At 50.9% G+C, this 12,010-nt stretch overlaps 1 protein-coding gene across 1 annotated transcript; it reads left to right on the top strand.

Moving 5' to 3' along the window:
* Nucleotides 1-7,373: 7,373 nt before the first annotated feature.
* On the top strand, nt 7,374-11,564 carry ERP29 (endoplasmic reticulum protein 29). Its single transcript, XM_043978235.1, has 3 exons — nt 7,374-7,541; nt 9,408-9,546; nt 10,523-11,564. The coding sequence occupies exons 1-3, from the start codon at nt 7,389-7,391 to the stop codon at nt 11,023-11,025; spliced, it is 795 nt and encodes a 264-aa protein (XP_043834170.1). The 5' UTR covers nt 7,374-7,388; the 3' UTR covers nt 11,026-11,564.
* The last annotated feature ends 446 nt before the right edge of the window (nt 11,565-12,010 follow it).

The following is a 12,010-nucleotide window of genomic DNA, read 5'->3' as shown; positions in this document are numbered from 1 at the left end:
GAAAAGACTCCTGGTCTTGCCCTCAAAGACCTTTGCTTCATGGGCAGAACTCTTCTACAGTAAGTCTCCAGCAGGTGGCGTCATTCCAATCGTTACAATAGTCAGCCGGTAGATAGAATAAGATCAAAAGAGTCATTTACTAAGACAACATAGTAGGAAGACTAGCTAATAATAATAGTATTTTGCAAATATGTACTTTGCACATATGATTTCATTGTACAGATGAGGAACCTGAGGCAAATAGGGTTAAATGACTTGCCCAGGGTCACTTGTTTGAAGGTGGATTTGAACCCAGGTCTTCCTGACTCCAGGTCCACAGCTCTACCCACTGTACAGCAAACCTTTAATTTTTTTGTGTGTGTGGGGGGCAACGGGGGTTAAGTGACTTGCCCAGGGTCACACAGCTAGTAAGTGTCAAGTGTCTGAGGCCAGATTTGAACTCAGGTCCTCCTGAATCCAGGGCCAGTGCTTTATCCACTGCGCCACCTAGCTGCCCCGCAAACCTTTAATTTTAACTCTTCCCTAATTGATTATGGATCCTACTCTCCACAAAGGCTGTTCTAGACTTCCTCAACCCTCCCACACCTTCCCTTCCCCAATCTCTCAACCAAAGACTTTGCCTTGAGCTACAGCTAGGCACTGAGCTTCCTCTTTTCCCCTCCTCCTCATCTCAGGACCCCTAGATGTCATCTCCCACTACTTCCTCATTTCTCTAGTTTCAGATGAAGAAGTAGCCCTTTTTCTGAACACGTGATCCCCTCCCATCTTCTCCAACACACGGCTTCTACCCTGTTGTTAATATTCAATCTCTGCCTGCTGGTTTTCCCCTACTGCCTACAAATAGTTCCAAATCTCTCTTCTTCTCCTCCTTCTCCTTCTCCTTCTCCTTCTCCTTCTCCTTCTCCTCCTCCTCCTTCTTCTTCTTCTTCTTGGTGAGGTAATTAGGGTTAAGTGACTTGCCCAGGGTCACAGAGCTAGTAAGTGTCATGTGTCTGAGTCTGGATTTGAACTCAGATCCTTCTGAATCTAGGGCCAGTGTTTTATCCACTGCACCACCTAGCTGCCCCAAATCTCTCTTACCCCTATGTAGGGAGGTTGAATTAGTCTTTAGGAGCCAGAGAACATAATGGTTCATGACAGAACATGTCGGAGCTTATGGGTCTGTTACTGGCCCAGGAGTTGACATTTTGGTAATAATAATAAACACAGGGGCAGCTAGGTGGTACAATGGATAGAGCACCGGCCCTGGAGTCAGGAGTACCTGAGTTCAGATCCGGCCTCAGACACTTAACACTTACTAGCTGTGTGACCCTGGGCAAGTCACTTAACCCCAATTGCCTCACTAAAAAAATAAATAATAAATAATAATAAACATAAACATTTCTATAGAGCTAAATGTTTTACAATGATTATTTCATTTGATCCTACCAACCCCCAAGGCAAATGCTGTTATTTTCATTTTACAGATGAGGAAACTGAAGTAAACAGAGCTTAAGTGACTTGACCACACAGCTAGTAAATACCTGAAACCAGATTTGAACTCAGGTTTTCCTGACTACAGACCTAATGCTCTGCCTAATGTGTCACCTAGCTGCTCTGGTATGATATGGTAAATCCTGAGGGGCGCCTTCCTACCCTGCCCCTCAACAGCAATAGGGTAGTTGTGGTGAGTAAAACTATATGGGGTCGCCCTATAATTGTCCCAAGTGTTAGGGAATTGAGCTGGGATTTATATTTGTTACTTAGAAATCGGAGGCTACTGCACCAGTTTGGGGCATTAAGCATTTATTAAAGCATATTAAATATTAGTAAAGAGAGCACACATGGCTCTGAAAAATAGGAAAGCCTAGCGAGGAAAGAGAGAGTAAAGAGAAAATGGGGAACCCTAGTGGGCTTCCTCTGCTCTCCCCAAGTTCCCTGGCCAAAGAGGGAGTGTCTGTGTAAGCTTGCTTCAGGCAGGAGCAGAGCCCACCCATACACATTATTCAAAGCTAATTGGTTAGCATCATTCAAATCTACTGGTTCACTGGATTTGAGGATGGTTTGGCACAGCTGTGCTGAGGTCAGAGCCCAGAGAACAGATCCTCTGGCAGGAACAAAGCTTTCAAGTAGGTGTGGTTTTAAGTGAGGTAACTTCCTGACTCTGGGCTGGCCTTAAGAAAGGTCAGGCCAGACTCTCTCAGCGGGGGGCCTCTGGGGAGCCCCCCCAAACCCCATTATTTTCTCACAGTAGTGGAATGCTACATCAGTTAAAAGAAGAGTCAGCTTCAAAAAGTGGGAAGCAAGAGGATCTAACAATACCAGATTTCTTAAAATAATAATAATAATAAACATTTTTATTTAAAGTTATGAGTTCCAAATTCTATCCCTCCTTCCTTCCCTCCCCTCCCCTCTCCCTGTAAGCAATCAGATATAGGTTATACATGTGCAATTATGTAAAACATGACCATATTAGTCATTTTGTACAAGAAAACTTGAATAAAAGAAAGAAAATGAAAGAAAGTGAAAAAACAGCATGCTTCAGTCTGTGTTCCATCAATATCAGTTCTTTCTTTGGAGATGGATAGTATGTTTCACCAATAGTCCTTTGGGATTGTCTTGGATCATGGTACTGCTGAGAATAGTTAAGTCATTCACAGTCCTTCATCAAATAATATTGCTGTCTCTGTGCACAATGTTCCCTTGGTTCTTCTCACTTCACTATACATCAGTTTATACAAGTCTTTCCAGGCCTTTCTGAAACCATCCTGCTAGTCATTTCTTATAGCATAATAATATTCCATCACCATCTATACCACAGCTTGTTAAGCCATTCCCCAAATGATGGGCATTCCTTTGATTTCCAATTCTTAGCCACCACAAAAGAGCTGCTATAAATATTGTTGTACAAATAGTTCTTTTTCTCTTTTGGGGGGATGTCTTTGGGATATAATGCTAACAGTGGAAATATCAGATTTCAAACTAGGCTACAAAGCTGAAATCATCAAAACTGAGTTAAGGGGCAGCTAGGTGGCACAGTGGATAGAGCACCGGCCCTGGAGTCAGGAGTCAGACACTTAACACTTACTAGCTGTGTGACCCTGGGCAAGTCACTTAACCCCAATTGCCTCACTAAAAAAAAAAAAAAGAGAGAGAGATGTTGATCAATGGAACAGATTAGGCATATAGTCATGCAGTGTTTGATAAACCCAAAGATCCCAGCTATTGGGCCAAGAACTCACTATTCAACAAAAGCTGTTCGAAAACATATAAAGTTGGCAGAAACTAGGTGTAGACCAACAAATTACACCATATACCAAGATAGGCTCTACATGGGTATGTGACTTAGACAAAAAAAAGCCTGGCAACATAAACGAATTAGAGGAGGGAGCAAGGAAGAAATTACCTGACAGATCTCTGGATAGGGGAGGAGTTCATGACTAAATAAAAGATAGAGAGGATCAAGGAAGATATAGCTAAATTATGTAAAATTAAAAGGTGTTTGCACAAATAAAACCAATTCAGCTAAAATTAGAAGGCAAGGAGGTACTTGGGGGGAAAAAGATCTATGTAGCACATTTCTCTGATAAAGGTCTCATTTCTAAGATATATGGGAAACTGAATCAAATTGATAACAAGAGTCATTTCCCCATTGATCCCAACCGATACATGGCTAAAGGATATGAAGAGGCACTTTTCAGAGGAATAAAACCAAGCTATCAACAACCATATGAAAATATTCTAGGTCACAAATAGAAAAATGCAGATTCAAACAACTCTGAGGCTCTGTCTCACACCCAGGCACTGTGCTAAGTGCCGTGACACCTTGGCATAAAAACACATGACTGCATCCAGAGGACCACAGTCCAGCTGGAATCAAGTCAAGCCACAAAAAGAGTTGAGAAACCAGTGCCTGGAGAAGGGGATCCTACTTGGGAGATGGCCGACCCAAGAGCCAAGATTCCTGCTATGGACTGGAATTGGTTACAGAATGTCTGTGCGGGGCAGCTAGGTGGCGCTGCAGTGGATAGAGCACCGGCCCTGGAGTCAGGAGGACCTGAGTTCAAATCCGGCCTCAGACACTTAACACTTACTAGCTGTGTGACCCTGGGCAAGTCACTTAACCCCAATTGCCTCACTAAAAAAAAAACAAACAGAATGTCTGTGCATGCTCAAGTCCACGTGAAGATGGCATCAGATGGGCACATGCCTTAGGCTCATTGGCCAGTCTCCCATCATGTAGGTGTTGTTTGTGTATTTACATGTGTATTCCCTGTCTCCCCTGTTAGAATGTAAACTTTTTGAGGGCAAAGTCTGTCTTACTTTTCTCTTTGCATCCCTAGTACCTAGAAAAGTCTGTGTCACCTAGTAGGGCCTTGCTTAATGAATACATGTTGATCAGGAGCAGCTAAGTGGCACAGTGCATTGAGCACTGGCCCTGGAGTCAAGAGGACCTGAATTCAAATCTCACCTCAGACACTTACTAGCTGTGTGTCACCCTGGCAAGTCACTTAACCCCAATTACGGTAAACATCCAGAGCCATCTCCAGTTGTCCTGATGTATATCTTGCCACTGGACCCTGAGAGCTGTGGAGGAGAAAGTGAGGCTGGTGACTTTATACAGCCCTCCCTCACTTAAATCCAATTCACTGCAAGTCATGGCATCACCCTGATGTCATTGTCCTCTTGGAGGGTGAAGGACAAACAATAATGACAACAACATATTGATCAACTGACTCTCTGACTGTGGCCAGCATCAAGTAAAAGAGAGCTCTCCTTCATCACATTTCGCAGGTCCTTTGCCTGATCTCTCCTTTGTATATATCTCATTCTACTTTGCATAATAGTTATTTGCCTTCCCCCGCTAATTAGACTATGTGTTCCTTGACTCTACGATGAGGGATTGTAGAGATCTGTAGGTCCAATTCCCTCATTTTACAGGTGAGGAAACTGAGACTCAGGGTCACGCTGCCTATAAATATTGGAGGCAGGATTTGAACACAGGTCTTCCAGATTGAGGCTGACTCACTATCTACTCTACCACCCTGCCTCTCACTTTATCCACAGTAGGCAGATAAGAAATAATTATTGCATATGCCTACACATAAATGTTTATTTAATTCAATGGTATGGCATAAGGTCTAGCAGTTCTGGAAACCTGATGGAGTTGGAGTCAGGATATCAAGGTTTGTTTGAGTCTCACCTCAGACACTGACTGTGTGACTCTGGGTGAGTGCCTTCATTTACCTCTGAATTTTGGTTTCACCATCGGCAAATGGTGATAGCGATTCTCCTACAACATACATCCCAGAAGAAGTGTAAAGACCCTCAAAGTTCTCCAGAAGCATCTTGAGTGCTAGGCACTGTGCTGGCCACTAGGGATGTAACTGCAAAAATGAAGCAGTGTGGGGCAGCTAGATGGCGCAGTAGATAGAGCACCGGCCCTGGATTCAGGAGGACCTGAGTTCAAATCTGGCCTCAGACACTTAACACTTACTAGCTGTGTGACCCTGGGCAAGTCACTTAACCCATTGCATTGCCCCGCAAATAAAAAAAAAAATGAAGCAGTGCCTGTTGTCTAGGAGTGGCCAATAGAAACTAAGTTCCCTGAGGGCAGGGGACAGGTTCATTTTTGTCTTATATCTGAAGCACCCAGCGCACTGTGAGAACCAACTTTAAATATCACAGCACTAGGTGTATGCCTGGCACAGAGTAGGGGTTTCATGCTTGTTCAGTGGATGAATGAATGGCTAATATTATGACTATATATAGTATATGTAAATATACTATATGCAAGTATATATAATTAGATATAATGTGTACTATTATATTTACTAGCATTTACATAGTGCTTTAAAGTTTGCAAAGCACTTTACAGACATCTCATTTGATCTTCACAATAACCCTGGGAGGTGGGTGATAATAATAATAATAAGCTTACGTTTATATGGGACCTACTATGTGCCAGGCACTAAGCGCTTTATAGTTATTATCTAATTTGATTCCCCACAACAACCCTGGGAGGTAGATGCTAATATCTTCCCCACTTTACAGACGAGGAAACAGAGGCAGACAATAACTAAATGACTTGCCCAGGGTTACACAGCTAAAAAAGTGTTTGAAGTTAGATTTTTTTTTTTGCAGGCAATGGGGGTTAAGTGACTTGCCCAGGGTCACACAGCTAGTAAGTGTCAAGTGTCTGAGGCTGGATTTGAACTCAGGTACTCCTGAATCCAGGGCCGGTACTCTATCCACTGTGCCACCTAGCCTCCCCTGAGGTTAGATTTTTTAAAAAAAAATTTTTTTTGAGGTTGGATTGAAATTCAGATCTTTTGGAAGTCAACAATTTTAAAAGAAAATGTTAAAAATTAAATGGGTTCAACAGCAACAATAACAACTCAGGTCTTCTTCCTAATTCCAGGCCCAGAATGCTATGTACTATACCAGCTAGCTATCTTGAATGAATGAATGAATGAATGAATGAATGAATGAATGAATGAATGAATGAATGATGGACATTGGGCTGGGTGCCGTTCAGAGCAGAATGTCATTCATCCATTCAAAAAATATATTTATTACATTAAATTACAGCCTGGGCTGAACCAGGCCTGTTGTGGCCTGACTGGCTGAGAAGCTGCTTCAGATCTGAGCGCATAGGACCATGAAGGCAGGAAGTCCAGAGAGCTCGAGGCAGCCCCCGGAGAGGCCGACCTCGCTCTGGAGTCTGAGCACCAGCGTCCAGATCTCTACCACCTAAGAAGCTTGTGAGCTTGGCCAAGACCCCTTGACCTCTGTGGGCCTGCAAGGCCTTCCTTGTAAAGAGAAGGAGCTGGACCCTTTCAGTTCTTCCAAGGAGTGGGGATGACTGGGGGTCGGGGCACGGGGACTCCCTCCCCAGCCTCTCCGGGATGCTCCCCCACGCCCAGTCCAGTCTCACTAGCGGGCTCCTGCCCTCCTTCCCGCTCCAGCCTTTCTAGGCTGTTCTTCCCACCCCCTCCCCCTCCCTCTCCAGGCTGCTCCTCCCACCCCTCCCCTCTCCTCTCCCTCCCTTTCCAGACTGTTCCCTCCCACCTGCCCCCTCCCCCCTCCCCATACCTCTCCAGGCTGCTCCCCCCTGCCCCTTCCCCCCTCCCCTAACCTCTCCAGGCTGTTCCCCCCCCTGCCCCCGCCCCGCCCCTCGCTCGCTCCCTCCAGGGGGCTCCTCCCCCCTGCCCCCTCCCCTTCCCTCTCCAGAATGCTCCTCCCCCTTCCCCCCAGCGCTCCCCTCCCTCGGGTCCCGGGCTGGGCCGGCGGCGGGCCGCCGCTCCTCCCCCGCGGGGGCGGGGGCGGGACGCCACGTGACCCTCCCCGCCCCCCGCGGCCAGGCGTCTGCGGCTCGGCCAGGCTGGTGCAGGCGGCCGGGGGGCGCGATGGCTGCGGCGGGGGCCGGCGGCGGGACCCCCCGCTGCCCGCGGGCGCTGCGGCTGCTGCTGGCGCTGCTGCTGCTGCTGGGCGCCCCGCCGGGCGGCCGCGGCTTGCACACCAAGGGCGCGCTGCCCCTGGACACCATCACCTTCTACAAGGTAGCCGGGCCGGGGGAGCCCGGGGAGGCCGGGGCCGGCGGGCGGGGCGAGGGGCACGGCGCGGGCATGGGAGCGGAGGCCGGCGCGGCCGCCCCGCTCCTTTTCGTTTTAGTCCCGGCCAAAGGCCGCCCCCCCTCCCCCCCGCCGAGCCTCCCAGGGGGCGGTGCCACGCGTGGGGCCAATCCCCGGGGACCAAGTGGGAGCCTCGGACGAGCCCCGGGGGCCCGCGCCTGCGTCCCTGCTCGCGGCGGGGTGGGGGGGGGGGACTCGGGAGGTGGCTGGAGGTGGAGCCCAGGAAGCCTTGGGGGGAGGGCGGGAGGGGGGGGTCTGGTGGGGTGGGGGACCCCCTCCCAGGCTTTCATGCACCACGTGGAGGGAAGAAATCTGTTAACTCCCCTACTGGGTGCCCGGCCCTTCCCCCCCCCTTAGCTCAGCTGAGGCTCCCAAGCCCAGGACCCCTCCCCGGGACCCTCCCACAGCCTTTGTTAATTGCAAACCAGCCACTGGGGGAGGGCTCGCGCTCTGTGCGCTTGGGCCCCCCAGTGTGAATCCCACCCCTTCCACAGCCTTGTTCTAGCCTCGAGAGCCTGGGAATGGCCTTAGAACAGGGGATGGCAGAGCTGGGAGGGCCTTAGAACAGGGGATGGCAGAGCTGGGAGGGGCCTTAGGACAGGAAATATCCAGTTTACTGAAGACTCAGAGGCCCCTTGGAGTGGGGGTCCAGGGCCCCCAAGGGCCAGGAGGTTCCAACTGGGCAGTGATGGCTATCTGCCACCCAGGCTCCCCTGTCTTCATTTCCTCCCCTCACCGGCTGTAGCCTGCCTGGCTGGGTCCAGCATCCTCCCTTGTCAATACTCTTGGTGTTCTCTGTTCCTCTTACCTCACCACCTCACCCTCCTGGTTTCTCCCCATATGGTCACAGCCTGCCCTCCCCCCACCCATCCCCTCACCTCCTCTGGAGTCAGAGGTCCTGGGTTCAAATTCTGCCTCTCATGCTTGCCTACCTGTGGCACCTAGCTAAAGTCTCCTTATTTCTTTGGCTGGACAAGATGGCCTCTGAGGCTCCTCCCCTCTCTAAATCTGTGACCCTTTTGAGGTGGGGATGATGGGGATGGTTCTTGGTTGTGAGGGCCGCTAAGGCCCCGGTCTCCCACCTGATGAGAAGCCAAGCCTTCTGTGTGATACCCCCAACCAGCAAACATTTGTGAAGCACCTACTGTGCGCAGCCATGGGGGATAAGAGACTTCACCCCAATGAGCTTAGTGGAAAGGGGGGTGGATTTTAAGCTCAGGGACCTGAGTTCAAGTGCTGCCACTGTTTCTCACTCCCTGAGGGACCTTGGGCAAGTCACTTCGTTTTAAAAATAAACAAGTTGAAGGGGCAGCTAGGTGGCGCAGTGGATAGAGCACTGGCCCTGGAGTCAGGAGGACCTGAGTTCAAATGTGGCCTCAGACACTTGACACTTACTAGCTGTGTGACCTTGGGCAAGTCCCTTCACCCCAATTGCCTCACCAATAAATAAATAAATAGATAGATAGATAAACAAACAAACAAACAAGCAAGCAAGCAGGTTTAACTAGATGACCCGAGGGTTCTATAAGAGGATTGTGGCTCTAGTCTTGCAGGGGACCTTGTTTGACAGATGAGGGCAAGGGAGGATACGAATCCAGGACCGAGGCAGTGTCCCTTCTACTCTCAGAGCTTCCCTAAATTTGAAGTTCTCTCTCTGGGCTCCAGCCAGGGTGGGCCTCGAGGGTCCAAAGAGGGAAACGAAAGAAGAAACCCCCGCAAAGGGCTGGTGGGTGGTATGCTGGGCCGCCGCCATCCTCCACCCAGTTCAGCTCAGTTCCCATCTTCCCTCCTCAGGTCATCCCCAAGAGCAAATACGTCCTGGTGAAGTTTGACACCCAGTACCCTTATGGTGAGAAGCAGGATGAGTTCAAGACCCTGGCCGAGAGCTCAGCCTCCAGTGACGACCTGCTGATCGCGGAAGTGGGGATCTCTGGTATGGAGGGGGGTGCCCACGGGCCTGCAGAGCATGGGGTGGGGGTGGGGGGCAGGAGGAGGAACCCCAAGCTGGCCCGTGCCTGGTCTTGGCAGACCCTGAATGAGATGCTTCCCTCCCTTCTGGGGGCGGGGGGGTTGGGGGGGGTCTGGTGTGATGCCTCAGGGGGCATTTGTTGTCCTGTGGAGGTAGTGAAAGCCTTGGCCTTCTCTTCCCCAAACCAGAGTGGGTGGGGGAGTGAGCTGCCCATGGTGGAGGCCACTGGCCAAAGTGGGGAGGGGGCTGGCTTTCCTTCCATCTCCCTGTCTCCTCCCTCCTTTTCCACCCTCCCCTGTCTCTCCCTCTCCCCAGCTTTCTGTCTCTTTCCCTCTCTCCTTCTCTCTCCCCTTCTCCTTTTCTCCTCTTATTTTTTCTCCCTCCCTTTTCTTCACCTCTCTTCCCTTCCCCTCCCTCTCTACCCCTCTTTCTGTCTCTCTCTGTCTCTTCCCTCTCCCCCTCCCCATTTCTTTGTCTCTGTCTCTGTCCTCCCTCTATCTCTTTCTCCCCTCCCCTCCCTCCCCCTTTCTGTCTCTCTGTCTCCCCCTTCGTCCTCCCTCTCTACTCCCCCCTTTCTGTCTGTTACTCTCTACCCCTCCCCCACTCTTCATCCCTCCCCTTTCTGTCTCTCTGTCCCCCTCTATCTCTCTCTGTCTCCCTCTGTCTCCCTCTGTCTCTGTCTCTCTCCCCCCTCCCCCATTCCAGCTCCTATGAAAATGAAACTCCTTCCAGCCTCCTGGGCCCACTGTTCCTTACAGTGTCATGGGGGGGGGGGGGCGCAGAGCCAGCCCCTCCCTTCCTCGGGGGGCATGGCCAGGGGAAGATGGGGGGTGGGGACATCTCTTCCTGCCCCCTTGTGGGGCCCCCGCTCTTGGGGTTGGCCCAGCCTCTGACCAGCATGCCAGTCACTCACCCCTCACGACCTGTTCCGTTCACACAGATTATGGGGACAAGCTGAACCTGGAACTGGGTGAGAAGTACAAACTGAACAAAGCCAGCTACCCGGTGTTCTACCTCTTCCAGAACGGGGACTTTGAGAAGCCAGTGCCCTACGAGGGGCCAGTGAAGGTGGGCGCCATCCAGCGCTGGCTGAAGGGTCAGGGTGTCTACCTGGGCATGCCGGGCTGCCTGCTGGCCTACGACACCCTGGCCGCCCAGTTCCTGGGCGCCGCAGGGGCCAAGGAGCGGCAGGCCCTGATAAAGCAGGGCCGGGCCAGCCTGGCCAGTGTCAAAGAAGCTGAGAAGAAGTGGGCCGAGCAGTACCTGAAGATCATGGGGAAGATCCTGGACCAGGGTGAGGGCTTTGTTGCCACGGAGACGGCCAGGCTCACCAAGCTGATTGAGAAGAACAAGATGAGCGAGGGGAAGAAGGAGGAGCTGCAGAAGACCCTGAACATCCTCACGGCCTTTCAGAAGAAGGGGGTGGGGAGAGAGGAGCTCTGAGGGGGGGGAAGGGAGGCACCCACCACCTGCCTCTGCACCCGGATGGTGAAATCGGGGGGAGAACTCCCGTCGTGCTGCCCCCAGGAGAATCGGTGCTAATGCCTACAATAAACAGTGCGTTGCTTGGGCCCCTGACTGGGTAGTTCTCTTCAACAATTAAAAGTCTCCGTGTTCCCCTTTGGTAGATGCCCCACCCCTGGCCCTGCTTCTCTGGGTTTTCTCTCTCCCTCCTGCTGCCCGGGGACCCCTGGGACTGGACTCCGATTTCTGCCAACCCCCTCCCCTCTCCATCTTTTGTAGCAATCGAGGGTGATGAGCATCCTCTGTTAATTCAGAAGTGGGTCTGGATTCGAATCCTGTCCTTTCCTAGATGATCCACACTGGGCATCCCTGATTCCATGGGAGCAACCAAGGTCTTTGTGGGAGGATGGGTCATGGAAGGGGGGGACGTTTTTAAGCTGCCGGGAAGACAGGGATGGACCACACTGTGTTTTCTATGAACCATTGCTACATATCAATATATTTTCTCACTGCCTGTACCAGTGTCTGCCCTGGTGGTGTTTGTTTTATTTTTAATTCATTATAAATGATCTAGGAGAAGCATCATGGTGAGAATATCTGGAAAGGCCAGAGGTCCAGCCCTCCCCCCGCCCCCATATACTGGTCCGTGACCCTGGGCTTAACCTCCAAGTGGCCCAGGCCATTCGCCAAGGCAGGAGTGATGCAGAGAGCCCACCACTGGACGTGGAAGCCCTCGGTTCAAATCTTGCCTCTTACTTGGCCGTGTCTCTCTAGACAAGGCCTCCGTTTCTCAGTGGTGAGGTAAGAGGATTGGACTAAGGCCTCTCTAGCTTTAAATCTTTGATCCTGAGATGCAGAAATGTCACCAGTGTGCATCCATGCTGAAATCACTGTGCAGCCATATGCTGCATGCTCCCTTCCCACCCTCTCCAGGTAAGAGTGGTTTTAAGAAGCCAGTGGGTGG

The sequence above is a fragment of the Dromiciops gliroides genome, chromosome 1 (assembly GCF_019393635.1).
Source record: "Dromiciops gliroides isolate mDroGli1 chromosome 1, mDroGli1.pri, whole genome shotgun sequence".
Taxonomy (NCBI): Eukaryota; Metazoa; Chordata; class Mammalia; order Microbiotheria; family Microbiotheriidae; genus Dromiciops; species Dromiciops gliroides.
This window is presented reverse-complemented; position numbering and strand designations above follow the sequence as displayed.

What these genes read in the sequence shown, in the direction of transcription:
- ERP29 (XM_043978235.1), top strand. Translation starts at nt 7,389, where the DNA reads ATGGCTGCGGCGGGGGCCGGCGGCGGGACCCCCCGCTGCCCGCGGGCG. An exon ending in ACACCATCACCTTCTACAAG is followed by an intron (nt 7,542 to 9,407) that starts GTAGCCGGGCCG and finishes TTCCCTCCTCAG; the next exon opens with GTCATCCCCAAGAGCAAATA. An exon ending in CGCGGAAGTGGGGATCTCTG is followed by an intron (nt 9,547 to 10,522) that starts GTATGGAGGGGG and finishes CCGTTCACACAG; the next exon opens with ATTATGGGGACAAGCTGAAC.